A 17620-nucleotide genomic window follows, 5' to 3' on the forward strand; every position below is an offset into this window, starting at 1 on the left:
TAGAAAATCTAGAAGAAATGGATAAATTCCTGGACACATACACCCTCCAAAGACTAAACCAGGAAGAAGTTGAATCTCTGAATAGACCAATAACAGGCTCTGAAATCGAGGCAATAATTAATAGGCTACCAACCAAAAAAAGTCCAGGACCAGATGGATTCACATCTGAATTCTACCAGAGGTACAAAGACGAGCTGGTACCAGTCCTTCTGAAATATTCCAAACAACAGAAAAAGAGGGAATCCTCCCTAACTCATTTTATGAGGCCGGCATCATCCTGACGCCAAAGCCTGGCAGAGACACAACAACAAAAGAGATTTTTAGACCAATATCCCTGATGAAAATGGATGCGAAAATCCTCAATAAAATACTGGCAAACCAAATCCAGTGCACATCGAAAAGCTTATCCACCATGATCAAGTTGGCTCCATCCCAGGGATGCAAGGCTGGTTCAACATACACAAATCAATAAAGGTAATCCATCACATAAACAGAACCAATGACAAAAACCACATGATTATCTCAATAGATGCAGAAAAGGCCTTCAATAAAATTCAACATCTCTTCATGCTAAAAACTCTCAATAAACTAGGTATTGATGGTACGTATCTCAAAATAATAAGAGCTATTTATGACAAACCCATAGCCAATGTCATATTGAATGGGCAAAAACTGGAAGCATTCCTTTTGAAAACCAGCACAAGACAAGGATGCCCTCTCTCACCACTCCTATTCAACATAGTATTAAATGTTCTGGCCAGGGCAATCAGGCAGGAGAAAGAAATAATGGGTATTCAATTAGGAAAAGAGGAAATCAGATTGTCCCTGTTTGCAGATGACATGATTGTACATTTAGAAAACCCCATTGTCTCAACACAAAATCTCCTTAAGCTGATACGCAACTTCTGCAAAGTCTCAGGATACAAAATCAATGTGCAAATATCACAAGCATTCCTATACACCAATAAAAGACAAACAGAGAGCCAAATCATGAGTGAACTCCCATTCACAACTGCTACAAAGAGAATAAAATACCTAGGAATCCAACTTACAAGGGCCATGAAGGACCTCTTCAAGGAGAACTACAAACCCCTGCTCAACAAAATAAAGGAGGACACAAACAAATGGAAGAACATTTCATGATCATAGAGAGGAAGAATCAATATTGTGAAAATGGCCATACTGCCCAAGGTTATTTATAGATTCAATGCCATCCCCATCAAGCTACCAATGACTTTCTTGACAGTATTGGAAAAAACTGCTTTAAAGTTCATATGGAACCAAAAAAGAGCCCTTATTGACAAGACAATCCTAAGCAAAAAGAACAATGCTGGAGGCATCACACTATGTGACTTCAAACTATACTACAAGGCTGCAGTAACCAAAATAGCATGATACTGGTACCAAAACAGATATATAGACCAGTAGAACAGAACAGAGGCCTCAGAAATAACAGCACACACTTACAACCATCTGATCTATGACAAACCTGACAAAAACAAGCAATGGGGAAAGGATTCCCTACTTAATAAATGGTGCTGGGAAAACTGGCTAGCCATATATATAAAGCTGAAACTGAATCCCTTCCTTACACCTTTTACAAAAATTAATTCAAAATGGATTAAAGACTTAAATGTTAGACCTAAAATCATAAAAACCCTAGAAGAAAACCTAGGCAATACCATTCAGGACATAGGCATGGGCAAGGACTTCATGACTAAAACACTAAAAGCAATGGCAACAAAAGCCAAAATAGACAAACGGGATCTAATTAAACTAAAGAACTTCTGCATGGCAAAAGAAACTACCATCAGAGTGAACAGGCTACCTACAAAATAGGAGAAAATTTTTGCAATCTATCCATCTGACAAGGGGCTAATATCCAGAATATACAAAGGACTTAAATTTATAAGAAGAAAATAAACAATCCCATCAAAAACTGGGCAAAGGATTTAAACAGACATTTCTCAAAAGAAGACATTTATGTGGCCAACAGACACATGAAAAAATGCTCATCGTCATTGGCCATCAGAGAAATGCAAATCAAAACCACAATGAGATACCATCTCACACCAGTTAGAATAGCGATCATTAAAAAGTCAGGAAACAACAGATTCTGGAGAGGATGTGGAGAAATAGGAATGCTTTTACACTGTTGGTGGGAGTGTAAAAAGTTCAACCATTGTGGAAGACAGTATGGCAATTTCTCAAGGATCTAGAACCAGAAATACCATTTGACCCAGCGATCTCATTACTGGGTATACACCCAAAGTATTATAAATCATGCTACTATAAAGACACATGCACACATATGTTTATTGCGGCACTATTCACAACAGCAAAGACTTGGAACCAACCCAAATGGCCATCAATAATAGACTGGATTAATAAAATGTGGCACATATACACCACGGAATACTATGCAGCCATAAAAAATGATGAGTTTGTGTCCTTTGCAGGGACATGGATGAAGCTGGAAACCATCATTCTCAGCAAACTATCACAAGGATACAAAATCAAACATTGCATGTCCTCACTCATAGGCGGGAATTGAACAATGAGAACACTTGGACACAGGGCAGAGAACATCACACAACAGGACCTGTAGAGGGTGGGGGGTTGGGGGAGGGATAGCAATAGGAGGAATGCCTAATGTAAATGACGAATTGATGGGTGCAGCAAACCAACATGCTACACGTATACCTATGTAACAAATCTGCACGTTGTGCACATGTACCCTAGAACTTAAAGTATATATATAAAAAAAGACCCACTTCTTTTTTTGTAAGGTGAGTTTCTGAAGGTGCAAATACCTCAGTGAAGTTAAAGCCCCTTTCGTAGTCTACAGACATCCGGGCTAAGCTTCCTCTAGACCTATCCTTTCCCCAGATCTTCATGCAGAAAAGTAAAAGACTGGTCCGTGTGGAGATACGGAAGGAGGGCATCTCGCTTTCCAGCAAACATCAATCAGACACAGATGGGATGGAGCCAGAAGCCCTTTAAAGCTCTGGTGTGGGGAGAGAAAATAGAGACCCGCCCCCTTCAACCCCCATCATTTCTGAGGGCATCATTTTCTCCCTCCACTTGCCAAGACAGCTCTGAAAAGTTCTCATAGCACCGTTGCCCTTCTCTGGCTATGTTGCAAATGGTTTCAGGAACTATACCAGTTAGGTTTCAGAAAGTTCTATGAAAAAACCTAGCATACAGTTCAACCCTTTTCCTGTCTCATTCTCCTCATCAGATTAATACTTAAACGTCCTCTGGAAGGGGGAGAGTGGAAGGTCACAGACCTTTAAGCTGTGATCTACGACCTGAACTCCATCTCACTCTTTTCCCAAACTCATCTCCCTATAAATTTTGTTTTGGGAAGTCCGAAACTGGGTGTCCTGTTTCCTAGCAAATATCAAACCACTTGAACGCAAGGATTGTGCCTTTCAGATGTAGTAATCCCTGATTGACCCAGCACAGCACTTTGCAGCAATATTTGTTGAACGGTGCCAGTTAGGTGTGTATTTTTTTAAACCAAGTGGTCCTATCATTCAACCAAATCTTAGGCTAACAAAAAATCCTTTAAAATGAACCAAAATGCCCAGTGTGGTCTAAAGTAAGAGACCTATTTCTTTTTCCCCGTTTCATTTTTACGAATTAGAAATTTCACCTGCAATCTCAAATGTGTGCTTAAACATGCTTTATGCTATTGGAACTACTATTTTCCTTTTTCATTTATCTGTTTATTCCTTTCTTCAAATACAAGATTTTTGCCCCTCTATTAAGTAAAACCCAGAGGTTGAGGCTGGCATTCAATTACCAGGACTGAACTTCAAGACTCGGCTCTTTGGGTAATAATCCACACCAGACTGGGCAGAGCCATCCCGTGTGCTGCAGCGAACCTTGGAGGTCCTGTTCTGATCCCCTCTGCGGATCACCTTGATGTTCAGAATTGCAATGGCATCTGGGCCTGCGGGTTCCCGGATTTGGTATGCAGCCTCTTCAAACTCAATTGTGGGGGCTAAGGAAACGTGATTAGGAAAACAAGAGCCAGTTAGAATAGCACAAAGGATTCAGACTTCCAGGAAAACACCTTATAATGACAAGAGGAAATTGTTCATATTAGTTAACAATATGAAGGCAAAATGGCTTGCAGTCATAAAACTCAATCAGTATTTACTGCTAAACAATGCTTTGGAAAAAGATATTTATTTGTGATTCTGCAGGAGTTATGTCTCACACGTTCCTTATTAAAAACAATATAATGGGTAGAATTATTTGTAGAGACTTTGAAATTCATGATGTCCAAGTTTCCGTCTCGGCACTACAGCTCACCGTATGTTTTAAAATTTGAACAGTTTATCAAGGGACTGAGACATAGTAGGTCCTAGATAAATACCTGTCTAGATAAATACCTATCACATAAATCAACTTTTCATTCATGAGATATGAGTTTCAAAGGTTTATAATTTACCTCATTTACATACTACTTAAATTTACCAAGTCCACCCCTCACCTCTGGTCCTTTGAACCCCCTTGTCTTAGTGCTCTCAACTCCCCATCCTCAGCTTTTCCTAATTTCCCACAAGCTATATAGGTAAGTATGGGTGCTTTCAGTGACTGGCTACAAGGATAATTCAGGAACACAAGATTTCCTAATGGAATCCTGTTGCTAGGAAATGATTAATAATATATTCAACCTGGGCAACATAGTGAGACCTCATCTCTACAGATAAATTAAAAAATTAGCCAGGCATGGTGGCACATGCCTGTGGTCGCAGCTACTCAGGACATTGAGGTGGGAGAATCATTTGAGCCCTGGTGGTCGAGGCTACAGTGAGCCATAATTGCCCCACTGCACTCCAGCCTGGGCGGCAAAGCAAAACTCCATATCAAATAAATAAATAAATAAGATAATACATTGATTTTTACCAAAAAATTCAAATCATGCTTTCTTTTCTATTATATCTCACGGAGAAGGGTGGGGTGGTGGTAGAGAGAGATTAAAAGATGGAAAATTTGAGAGTAATAACTTTTATACCATTTTGAGTATATCATAGAATATGGCAGAAATTTCTACTTTCTTTTTTTTTTGAGACAGAGTCTCGCTCTGTCGCCCAGGCTGGAGTGCAGTGGCGCAATCTCAGCTCACTGCAAGCTCCGCCTCCCGGGTTCACGCCATTCTCCTGCCTCAGCCTCCCGAGTAGCTGGGACTACAGGTGCTGGCCACTACGGCTAATTTTTTGTATTTTTAGTAGAGACGGGGTTTCACTGTGTTAGCCAGGATGGTCTCGATTCCTGACCTCGTGATCGGCCTCCAGAGTGCTGGGATTACAGGCGTGAGCCGCCGCACCCGGCCAGAAAATTCTACTTTTTATATTTATTTCCCTTTCTTTCCCTCTCGGAAAGTCAAATCTTTCTTACTGTAGAAGATGAGCCTCATTTGAGGTTTTATAGTTTTTAATAAGAATACTCTTTGAAACCTAGGAGGGTCACTGCAGCACAGCATTAAATCTTCTTTTTTCCTTTGAGACAGGAGTTTCCTTCTTGTTGCCCATGCTGGAGTGCAATGGCCTGATCTCGGCTCACCGCAACTTCCGCCTCCCGGGTTTGAGCGATTCTCCTGCCTCAGCCTCCTGAGTAGTTGGGATTACAGGTGCATGCCACCACGCCTGGCTAATTCTGTATTTTTAGTAGAGACAGGGTTTCTCCATGCTGGTCAGACTGGTCTTGAACTCCCGACCTCAGGTGATCCACTTGCCTTGGCCTCCCAAAGTGCTGGGATTACAGGCGTAAGCCACTGCACCCGGCCTTTTTAAAAATTATACTTTAAGTTCTGGGATAAATGTGCAGAACATGGGATGTGCAGAACATGCAGGTTTGTTACAAGCCACATGTGCCATCAACCTGTCACCTACATTAAGTAGTTCTCCTAATGCTATCCCTCCCTTAGCTCCCCATCCCCCTCCCTGTGTCCATGTGTTCTCATTGTTCAGCTCCCACTTATGAGAGAGAACATGCAGTGTTTGGTTGTCTGTTCTTGTGTTAGTTGCAGCAGAGTATAAATCTTATTTCCCTGAGCCTCAGTGATGGGTTTTCTGTGTACCTGGGAGAGGTTCACTTTGGGATCTGAACTTGAGTCTCCTGGAGTCAAGGACTAATTCAACTTCAAGACTGGAGTTTCTTATTTTATCCAATGTCCAAGTTAGTTACTGATTTTTCACTAGGAACCCTAAGAGTCACTGAGATTCTTAGGGTAGTTAGTGATACTTAAGAGTACAGATTCTAGAATCAGACAGAATGAAGTTTACACCCAGGTTTGCTGTTTGCAGCTGTGTAACTAAGAGTGCAAATTATACAGCTTTGCTGAGGTTCAGTTTCTTTATTCAAAATATGGAAATAATAGTGCCAACCTCAAGAAATTCCTGCCACTATTAAATAAGATAATAAAATATGCTTAGCATAGTTCTTGGTATGCAGTATTCAATAAAAACAGCTACCACTATTTGTAATATTATTATCCATTCACTCATTAAAATATCTTTCTTAGTGAAACGATTATGTCCCAGTTTGAAACAGGTTTTGTCTTCCTTGGTGACTGGGTCATTCTTGGCTAACACTTGACTATAGAGCCTAAAGATTTTTTTAGGTTAGTAGGCCAAATCAATTAGAGAGAAGAAAACTGAAAAATTAGACTTTTCCAGGAAGGTGGCAGTGTTTTAAATCAGTTCATTGGATTCTACTGATTCCAACTGTATTTCCAGTCCTGCTCCTGAACTGCAGTGACTTAAATGGTTTTTATTTTCTGTCTTAGCATTTCTGTCTCAGCTCTTAACCACAATCATTCTGTATCTCCTAGCACTGTGGTAGGGAATAATGACATTAAAAATACCTATGAATTTTTTTGGACCTCTGTAGAGGGAGATCATTTGCTATCAACATTTTATATAAATATTCAGAGAATGTTATCAGTAGGCATTCTTAAAGCACTTTTATTTTTCAAAACACTAATAATTAGTTAAACATCAGTTTATGTTCCCTCAACCTAAGAGTAACTAAAGATAATTTCTTCTGTTACCATCTTCATCATTGGATATGGTGATGGTGGCCATGTTATTCTTTCCAATTCTAGCTCCACTCCAGTGGTTTCCAAGAGGAAGCCCGAGGTAGACCCTGAACTGTTCCTCTGGCTCAAACATGGAGTCATCGTGGATATAGACCGTACAGTTCTTCACCTAGAGCCAACGGGACAAGACAGATTAAAATTTGCGGCAAGATATCAGTGACTTGCTTGGTTTTCCTAGAAAATTATTTTTCTTCTTTATTTATTGCATCAAAAAGTCAACACAAATTCAAAAGGATCCAGTTTCATTCATAAAACAAAATGTTCAAATTTAACAGTTCATGCTTCAGAGGGACCTACCTATAGGTGTAGACTTGTATTAGAACATGCCAAGTCATTTTTAATTACTGGCGATGAATTATGAAAAACAAGATCAACAAAACAACCCACTAAAAAGCATATGTAGAACATCTGTGTGCTTTCCCACATTTCTTCTGGGCTGCTTAATACATTTTCACGTATTAAAATAGGTAGATTTCTGATGACGGGGGTTTAACATACTGATTAAACTTTCTGGAGAGCTAAGTAACACTTCTTTTCCTTTGTAAAAATTGAAGCCTTATAAGGAAATCAGAAAGGCTTCGTGTTGGGCTAAAGATACCTTTAAATGCTAAAGAATTTTCAAATCTGCTGCCAAATAATATCTCATCTGAAAACTGCTGAGTACAGAAAGTCTGAGACCACAATCCAAATCCCTGTTTGATGGAAAAAAAACAAGTGTTTCTCAACAGAATATTCCCTACTGAGGATTGTATTTTTGAGAAAATGTAAAATATGGTCACAACATTTCAGATAACACAGCAGCCTCGATGGTAGAGTCATGTGATGCGAAGGAGAATATTTTCAGTTGGATCATTTTAAATTCACTATTCTAACATGTTGCAAACGATATATGAGTAGAGAGAAGTTTCACTCTCACATTTCCTAAGTCACACTAAATGGTGAGAGAATATCCCTGTGAACATTTATATGTGAATAGCTAACCTGATTTTAAGTCCCTGAAGAATGTTTTCTTTTCGTCTACCACATCTTTTGTATAAGAATTCCTTATAGAAAGCATGAAGTTAACAGTGACTCTTTAGATCTTAAAAAAAAAAAAAGTTAGTGAATGACGAGTTTCAAAGCATATGCTTAGCAAGCAAAATAGTAATAATAATAATAATAATAAAGCTTCTAAAATGTGCTTAAGAATAATGATAGATTGTTGTGTGGGTAACACAGATTATTAGACTGTATTTTCTTTATAATTTTATTAAATTAAAAACTACTTCTTGGATAAGCAGAGGATTCTCTTTTGAACTGAAAACAAATACAGACATGTAGACTTAAATCTGAAGATGGTATCTATAGTATATTCATGTGTTTTAAACACATTTCAACCTGTCACCAGTAAAATTCCCATAAAATATATAACTAAGACAGGTTTTTATGAGTCGTAAATGTGTAAATGTCATGAGTGCTCCAAAGAAGGAAGCTATCACTTTTATTTTTGTAGTAATGATGAACAGAGGAAGAATCTAGGGTGATCTGTGATGGGTATGTTTTATGCTAAACTTCAAAAGGACTAATCATGAGGCAAAAACTGGATACATTTGATTATTTCAAAATTGAAGACTTCTGATCAACTAAGAACACCATAGTCAAAGGTAATAAATAAGTGAGAGAAAAATAAAAGGTGTTATTAATACCTCAAATGTCTAAAACTGGCAAGGAATTAATATTTGGGAAGTATAAGAAAGTACTACAAATCAGTGAGTAAAAGATAATACAATAAAGTAAGAAACAAAGGATAAAAATAAGCTTATATGCTTATTGGAAACCCAATAAGCTAACAAGCATATAAGGGTTAGTACTTAGAGAATTACAAATTAAAATGAGATATAATGTTATGCATATTAAATTAGCAAAAATTCAAAAGATAAGTAATGCTACATTTTGAAGAGAATATAGGGTTATAACAACCCTCATGCACTTCTAGTGACATTCTGGAAAGTATTCCAACACAAGGTTTTCAAATTAAATATATGCATGTCCTGTAGTTTATAATTTTGCTTCTGATTATATATCCAAGAAAATTCTCATTCAAGTCTGTAAGTGGACATGTATGAGGATGTGCACTGAAGCACTATTTGTGATGACAGGTGTCAGGAAGCTGGTGGGTGTGATCACTGAGATTCCTCACTGTCTTTTGCTAAGAGTGTATGGGTAAAATATAACAGACACATGCTGATAAATATTTGTCCCTTCCATATCTCCTATTGAAATTTGATCCCCAATTATTGGAAGTGGGGCCTGGTGGAAGATGTTTGGGTGATAGGGACAGTTCTCTTATGAATGGCTTGGTGCCATTCTCACAGGGTTGAGTGAATTCTCTTAATTCCCATGAGATATGGTAGTTAATAAGAGTCTGACCCTTCCCTACCCTCTCTCTTTTCTCCTCTCTCGCCATGTGATGATGCCTGCTCCCCTTCCTCTTCTGCCATGAGTGGTAGCTTCCTGAAGCCCTCACCAGAAGTAGATGCTGGCACCATGTTTCTTGTATAGCCTGCAGAACTGTGAGCCAAATAAACCCCTTTTCTTTATGAACTACCCAGCCTCAGGTATTCCTTTATAGCAATGCAAATGGACTAAGACATATACCATAAAATATCATGCAACAGTTAGAAGCAACCGAATACATGTACACCTAAACAACATAGACAGATCTCAAAATATCACTGAGTGGAAACAGTAAAAGATGAAAAAAGAGGACAACAGCAATTTTAGAAATTAAAACTGTATACATAAAACAATAAGCATTTCTTAAGAAGAAATACAAGTTAACAGATACATATTAAACACAATAGATTGATGAGCAGGGAAAAGAATGTGGCTGGAGAGTGGAGGTAAAATAAAATGAATTAAAAAAAAAAACGAAAGTAAGAGAAGGGCTTAGTATTGACCAATGAGGATGTGTGCCTTGAACCAAGGGATACAATTGACGCAATCATCTGAAACTGAGATTTTAAAATGGGGAAAATGTGATTCTGATTCAATACACAGTTTTGACATACACTGAGGTTGCAGGCTTTAATTCTGGTGCAGCCATGTTTGCCAGTGAATTTTTTTTTTTTTTTTAATTTTTTTTGTTGTTATACTTTAAGTTCTGGGATACATGTGCAGAACATGCAGGTTTGTTACATAGGTATACATGTGCCATGGTGGTTTGCTGCACCCATCAACCCGTCATCTAAATTAGGTATTCCTCCTAATGTTATCCCTCCCCTAACCCCCCACCACCCAGACAGACCCTGGTGTGTGATGTTCCCCTCCCTGGGTCCATGTATTCCCACTGTTTAACTCCCACTTATGAGTCAGAATATGCGGTGTTTGGTTTTCTGTTCCTGTGTTAGTTTGCAGAGAATGATGGTTTCCAGCTTCATCCATGTCCCTGGAAAGGGCATGAACTCATCTTTTTCTTTGTTATAGCTGCATAGCACTCCATGGTGTATGTGTGGCACAGTTTCTTTATCCAGTCTATCATTGATGGGCATTTGGGTTGGTTCACAGTCCTTGCTATTATGAACAGTGCTGCAATAAACATACGTGTGCATGTGTCTTTATAGTAGAAAGATTTATAATTCTTTGGGTATATACCCAAAAATGGGATTACTGGGCCAAATTGTATTTCTGGTTCTAGATCCTTGAGGAATTACCACCCTGTCTTCCACAATGGTTGAACTAATTTACACTCCTACCAACAACGTAAAAGCGTTCCTGTTACTCCACATCCTCTCCAGAATCTGTTGTTTCCTGACTTTTTAATGATCGCTATTCTAACTGGCAAGAGATGGTATCTCATTGTGGTTTTGATTTGCATTTCTCTAATGACCATTGATGATAGGTTTTTTCTTCATTTGTTGGCCACATAAATGTCTTCTTTTGAGAAGTGTCTGTTCATATCCTTTGTCTACTTTTTGATGGGGTTGTTTTTTCCTTGTAAATTTGTTTAAGTTTCTTGTAGATTCTGGATATTAGCCCTTTGTCAGATGGATAGATTGCAAAAATTTTCTCCCATTCTGTAGGTTTCCTGTTCACTCTGATGATACTTTCTTTTGCTGTGTAGAAGCTCTTTAGTTCAATTAGATCCCATTTGTCAATTTTGGCTTTTGTTGCCATTGCTTTTGGTGTTTTAGTCATGAAGTCCTTGCCCATGCCTATGTCCTGAATGGTATTGCTTAAGGTTTTCTTCTAGGGTTTTTATGGTTTTAGGTCTTACGTTTAAATCTTCAATCCATCTTGAGTTAATTTTTGTATAAGGTGTAAGAAAGGGGTCCAGTTTCAGTTTTCTGCATATGGCTAGCCAGTTTTCCCAACACTATTAAGTAGGGAATCCTTTCCCCATTGCTTGTTTTCATCAGGTTTGTCAAAGATCAGATGGTTGTAGATGTGTGGCATTATTTCTGAAACCTCTGTTCTGTTCCATTGGTTTATATCTCTATTTTGGTACCAGTACCATGCTGTTTCAGTTACTGTACACTTGTAGTATAGTTTGAAGTCAGGTAGTGTGATGCCTCCAGCTTTGCTCTTTTTGCTTAAGATTGTCTCGGCTATACGGGCTCTTTTATGGTTCCATATGAAATCTAAAGTAGTTTTTTCTAATTCTGTGAAGAATGTCAATGGTAGCTTGATGGGGATAGCAAGGAATCTATAAATTACTTTGTGCAGTATGGCTATTTTCATGATATTGATTCTTCCTATCCATGAGCATGGAATCTTTTTCCATTTCTTTGTGTCTTCTCTTATTTCCTTGAGCAGTGGTTTGTAGTTCTCCTTGAAGAGGTCCTTCATGTCCCTTGTAAGATGTATTCCTAGGTATTTTATTCTCTTTGTAGCATTGTGAATGGGAGTTCATTCATGATTTGGCTCTCTGTTTGTCTGTTATTGTTGTATAGGAATGTTTGTGGTTTTTGCACATTGATTTTGTATCCTGAGATTTTACTGAAGTTGCTTATCAGCTTAAGGAGATTTTGTGCTGAAACAATGGGGTTTTCTAAATATACAATCATGTCATCTGCAAAAAGAGACAATTTGACTTCCTCTCTTCCTATTTGAATACCGTTTATTTCTTTCTCTTGCCTGATTGCCTTAGCCAGAACATTTAATACTATGTTGAATAGGAGGGGTGAGAGAGTGCATCCTTGTCTTGTGCAGATTTTCAAAGGGAATGCTTCCAGCTTTTGCCCATTCAGTATGATATTGGCTGTAGGTTTGTCATAAATAGCTCTTATTATTTTGAGATATGTTCCATCAATACCTAGTTTATTGAGAGTTTTTATCCTGAAGTTGTTGAATTTTGTCGAAGGCCTTTTCTGCATCTACTGAGATAATCATGTAAGTTTTGTCATTGGTTCTGTTTATGTGATGGATTATGTTTATTGATTTGCATACGTCAAACCAGCCTTGCATCCCAGGGATGGAGCTAACTTGATCACGTGGGTAAGCTTTTTGATGTGCTGCTGGTTTCGGTTTGCCAGTATTTTATTGAGGATTTTTGCATCGATGTTCATCAGGGATGTTGGCCTGAAATTTTTTTTGTTGTGTTTCTGCCACATTTAGGTATCAGGATGATGCTGGCCTCATAAAATGAGTTAGGAAGGAGTCCCTCTTTTTCTATTATTTCAGAAGTAATGGTACCAGTTCCTCGGTGTACCTCTAGTAGAATTCAGCTGTGAATCCATCTGGTCCTGGGCTTTTTTTGGTTGGTAGTCTATTAATTACTGCCTCAATTTCAGAACTTGTTACTGGTCTATTCAGGGATTCAACTTCTTCCTGGTTTAGTCTTGAGAGGGTGTATGTGTCAAGGCATTTATCCATTCCTTCTAGATTTCCTAGTTTATTTGCATAGACGTGTTTATAATATCCTCTGATGGTAGTTTGTATTTCTGTGGGATCAGTGGTGATATCCCCTTTATCAATTTTTATTGTGTCTATTTGATTATTCTCTCTTTTCTTCTTTATTAGTCTGGCTAATGGTCTGTCTATTTTGTTAATCTTTTTTAAAAAACTAGCTCCTGGATTCATTTTTTTTTTGGAGGGTTTTTTATGCCTCTATCTCCTTCAGTTCTGTTCTGATCTTAGTTATTTCTTGTCATCTGCTAGCTTTTGAATTTATCTGCTCTTGCTTCTCGAGTTCTTTTTAATTGTGATGTTAGGGTGTTGATTTTAGATCTTTCCCACTTTCTCCTGTGGGCATTTAGTGCTATAAATTTCCCTCTAAACATGGCTTTAGCTGTGTTCCAGGAATTCTGTTATGTTGTATTTGTTCTCATTGGTTTCAAAGAACTTATTTATTTCTGCCTTAATTTGGTTATTTACCCAGTAGTCATTCAGGAGCAGATTGTTCAGTTTCCATGTAGTTGTGTGGTTTTGAGTGAGTTTCTTAATATTGAGTTCCAGTTTGATTTCACTGTGGTCTGAGAGACTGTTATGATTTCTGTTCTTTTGCATTTGCTGAGGAGTGTTTTACTTCCAATTATGTGGTCAACTTTAGAATAAGTGCAACGTGGTGCTGAGAAGAATGTATATGCTGTTGATTTGGGGTGGAAAGTTCTGTAGATGTCTATTAGGTCTGCTTCGTCCAGAGCTGAGTTCAAGTCCCGAATACCGAATATCCTTGTTAATTTTCTGTCTCATTGATCTAATATTGACAGTGGGGTGTTAAAGTCTCCCATACTATTATTGTGTTGGCGTTTACATCTCTTTGTAGGGCTCTAAGAACTTGCTTTATGAATCTGGGTGATCCTGTACTGGGTGCATAAATATTTAGGAAAGTTCACTCTTGTTGTTGCATTGATCCCTTTACCATTACGTAATGCCCTTTAGCTTTGCTGGTTTAAAGTCTGTTTTATCAGAGAGTAGGATTGCAGCCCCTGCTTTTTTTGCTTTCCATTGGCTTTAGTAGTGAGTTTCTAGGTGCATATGCATGAGATTTCATGTACATTGTCAAGAGAATACTCTGCTGACTTGAATTTGCTCAACATCTGCCTATTTGGTCCTATACTGGGATGTATGTTTCCCTGGGACAGGGGTCCAGGTAGAGGGCTGTCTCTTGCTCTCAAAGTAACATCAGTGGAGTATATTCATCTCTAATATAGTTTGAGATTAAGAGGTGGTAATAAGAGCAGAACTCATTTGATTCTGCTAAGTTCCAAATATGTCACATGTCGGCTAAACTTCTCAACTCAACCAATGATATGTGTATTTGATTGTAAGTGGGAGCCAAAGAAGGAATAGATGACATCATTAAAAATATTATCAATTATGGATGACCCTTGAATGACACAGGTTTGAACTGTGTTGGTGCACTTAGGTAAGGATTTTTTTTCCATCTCTCTACTCCTCAGACAGACCCTCCTCTCCCTCCTTCTCTTCAGCTTATTCAATATGAAGATAATGAGAATGAAGACAATGAGGATGAAGACCTTTATGATGATCCACTATTCCACTAATTGAATGGTAAATATATTTTCTCTTTCTAATATTCTCTTCTTAATAACATTTTTGTCTAGTTTATTTTGTTGTGAGAATGTAGTATATGATACATATGAGACATAAAAATGTGATAATCAACTATTTATTTATTGGTAGGGCTTTCAGTCAACAGTAGGTTATTAGTAGTTAAGTTTTGTGTGAGTCAAAAGTTATACACAAATTTTCAACTATGTCAGGAGTTGGCACCCCTGCCCCCTGCATTGTTCAAGGGTCAACCATAGTATGAAAATTCTGAGAATTTTTGGAATTTATATAAATGACTTCATTACAGACAAATAAAGGCAAGAAGAGAATCCCATCTTTCAGCCACCAGCAATCCACTTACTTTGTCCCCTTTCAGAAATGTAATCCGTGAAGAGTCTGCATTTCGTCTCTCCTCAAAGTCCTCCATGACCTGAGCGGAATGGCTCTGAGTATAGCACCTCACTGATGACTCATAGCTCAGGTCTCCACTCCGAGTGATAGGGACATGCAGGACACCCTCCTTCTCCTTCACTAGGAGCAAATCCTTGGCAAACTGCATGCTGGGCACTGGGTGGGCAGACAGAAAGACAAAGTCACCGTTCGTGTAAGACAGGGAGGCAGTGGCCATGGTCCTTGTCAGCCTTCAGCAGCTACTTTGGCAGGTGAGCTCCACCAAAGCCCAAGGTAGGCTGACAAATCACAGGTGGTAAGCAGATTCCAAAGCATGGTTGTTGCTCTCAGGACAAGGGAACTGCTTCTACTATAAGTGTGCATCCAATGAAATAGAACAGATCAATCTTGTACCTATCTTTGTACAACTTCAAAATGCAGTTACCATCTCAAATATGAGCAGGTAATGCAAGTCAATAAATGGGATAATTGTAAGAAAAATTTTGATGGTGTAAGAAAAATTTTGATTGTTACTTGGGTACTCAAAAGACTTCACTGTCCTCCTAGGGCTACAGTAAGGAAAACAGCAGTGCAAGTCTGGTGCTAAATGGCCACTCACCTTGGTCTTGGGGCCACAGAAATAATAGGGAAGAGGGGGACATGAGTGTAAAGGAAAGAGCAGGCCACGTTTGAAAAGCACCAGTCTTTTGTTGTCAGATCTTATTTCCAAATGAAGTCAGAGATGTGGATTTTTATGACATAGCTCCTAAATTCAAAAATAGCAAACAAATAAAATAGTGAAAAGAAATTTTGTATAAGCCAAAACTATTTGGGACAAACAAAGCACATCCATAGACTAAATTTCAGCCTCCCAAGTAGCTGGGACTATAGGCACGCACTAGATGCCTCTTCTTTCATAACTCAAATCCTCCTTTGACTTAAGGATGAGACCACAGTCAAATCATGGTTAAAAACAAGGACTTAGGAGGAAACAGACCTGAATTTCCATCCCAGCCCTTCTACTTACCAGTTATGTGACACAGGGCAAGTTACTTAGACTTTCCAAACTTTGGAATATTTTTCATATATAAATTGGAAATATTAATACCTAATATAGAATTGTTGGTAGAATTGAATTTAATGAGATAATAAATGCATAGTACTCAATATAGTATCTGGTTTATAGCAAGAACTCAAAGCTTGGTAGGAATTAACATATTATGGTTTCTATTTTCTTCCTAACTCCAGAATTCTCAATATGAAGAATCATTTTTTTTTCCTACTATGCCTACTGTAATGCTCTGTATTAAGGCATTTGCCCTTCTGAGGTTAACATTTTGTTGACTGCTGGTTATTAATTTATTCATGAATAAGGCAAAGAATCATATGTGAAAGCCTCCTGGGTCAGAATTAGTCTTTGGGTTAGCTGTAATCACCAATTTCCTGGCTGCCTCCTGGACACACCCCACCAATCCAGAAAGGAAGGAAAGGTGTGTGTTTGGGGACTGGGGGAGGCAGGGGAATGAGAGGAGAGGTGATAAGCACCCAAGCATTCTCCAAGTCAATGTATAGAAAACTCTCTGTGACTCCAGAACTGTTGGTCCTGGCAAAAATAAAACCATCCCAGCACATGAACTAAGCTTAATAGTTACTAATCATTGCTAAATGAAAAGTCAGATGATACCGCTTAAAAGAACACTATACCTAAAGGAAAATTAACAACTTTAGGTCTAACCAGTTAGGGCTCTGTAACTTAGTGAAATGGCCTGTGCTGCTTTTAAAAGGTGGATGCCAATGACACCGCCCAGCATAGGAGGACAAGAAGGAAGCTTGTTGCCAGGGAAAAAGCAACACAAGCAGGGAAGCTTTTCCTCTCCCAGCAGACATCTGAAGCTTCAGATTGTTTTCTCTTGCTGGCCTGACAGGCCTCAAGTCAGATGAGAAAGTTAAAGGCTGAAGTGGTTATGTTTAGGTTTGGTCATGCATTAATCAACTGCAAATTCATCTTGAGCTATAAAATACTATTTTTTTCCTTTTTAATGAGACATTCACTCTCATTTCTATCCTTGTCTGCCAAAAAAAAAAAAAAAAAAAAAAAAAGCAAGGAAAGAGAGAGAGAGAGAAAAAAAGGAAGTGGACACATCTTCTAATTACCTGCCCAGAAATAATCCCTCCCTTTAAGAAGACCCCAGACCAGTGGGAGACTGAGGCAAGAGACATATACAACAAGGGGAGTTTCAGGAAGAGATTTAGCACAGGGGATTTATGTTGTAAGTCAGGCATTGTGTTAAAGGTTTTCATACGTATTATTTAATGTTATTCTGTCAGCAACCCCATAAGGCAGTATAATCCTCAGGACGTGATAGCACTGGCTCTGAGAATCAACTTCCTCTGACTGCAGGGCCCCTCTTTTTCCACACTGATGGGTTGCATCAATATGAAATGGAGGTTACCTGCTGATGGCGTTGTGGGCTCACATTGGGTATAATGCATTTTGTGTCAGCACTGCTCATAGAACACTTATTGTGCATGGCCAAGCTACAGTTATCTTTTTATTTATGGAAGTCTTGGATCCTAAAATAGATTATGAGACTCTGCTCTCCACTACTCTGTAGCCCATAC

The 17620-nt window shown here is 38.5% G+C and overlaps 1 protein-coding gene across 2 annotated transcripts in view; it reads right to left on the reverse strand.

Moving 5' to 3' along the window:
- The window catches only part of FRAS1 (Fraser extracellular matrix complex subunit 1), a 452974-nt gene that overhangs the window by 44337 nt on the left and 391017 nt on the right, over window positions 1-17620 (reverse strand). For both annotated transcript variants that reach the window (XM_023222483.3, XM_023222482.2), the window contains exons 59-61: window positions 14970-15175; window positions 7067-7223; window positions 3809-4009 (exon numbers count right to left, since the gene is read on the reverse strand). In XM_023222483.3, coding sequence (XP_023078251.2) covers window positions 3809-4009; window positions 7067-7223; window positions 14970-15175 — 564 coding nt within the window. The remainder of the gene's footprint in view (window positions 1-3808; window positions 4010-7066; window positions 7224-14969; window positions 15176-17620) is intronic.

Source organism: Piliocolobus tephrosceles, chromosome 3 (genome assembly GCF_002776525.5).
Source record: "Piliocolobus tephrosceles isolate RC106 chromosome 3, ASM277652v3, whole genome shotgun sequence".
Classification (NCBI taxonomy): domain Eukaryota; kingdom Metazoa; phylum Chordata; class Mammalia; order Primates; family Cercopithecidae; genus Piliocolobus; species Piliocolobus tephrosceles.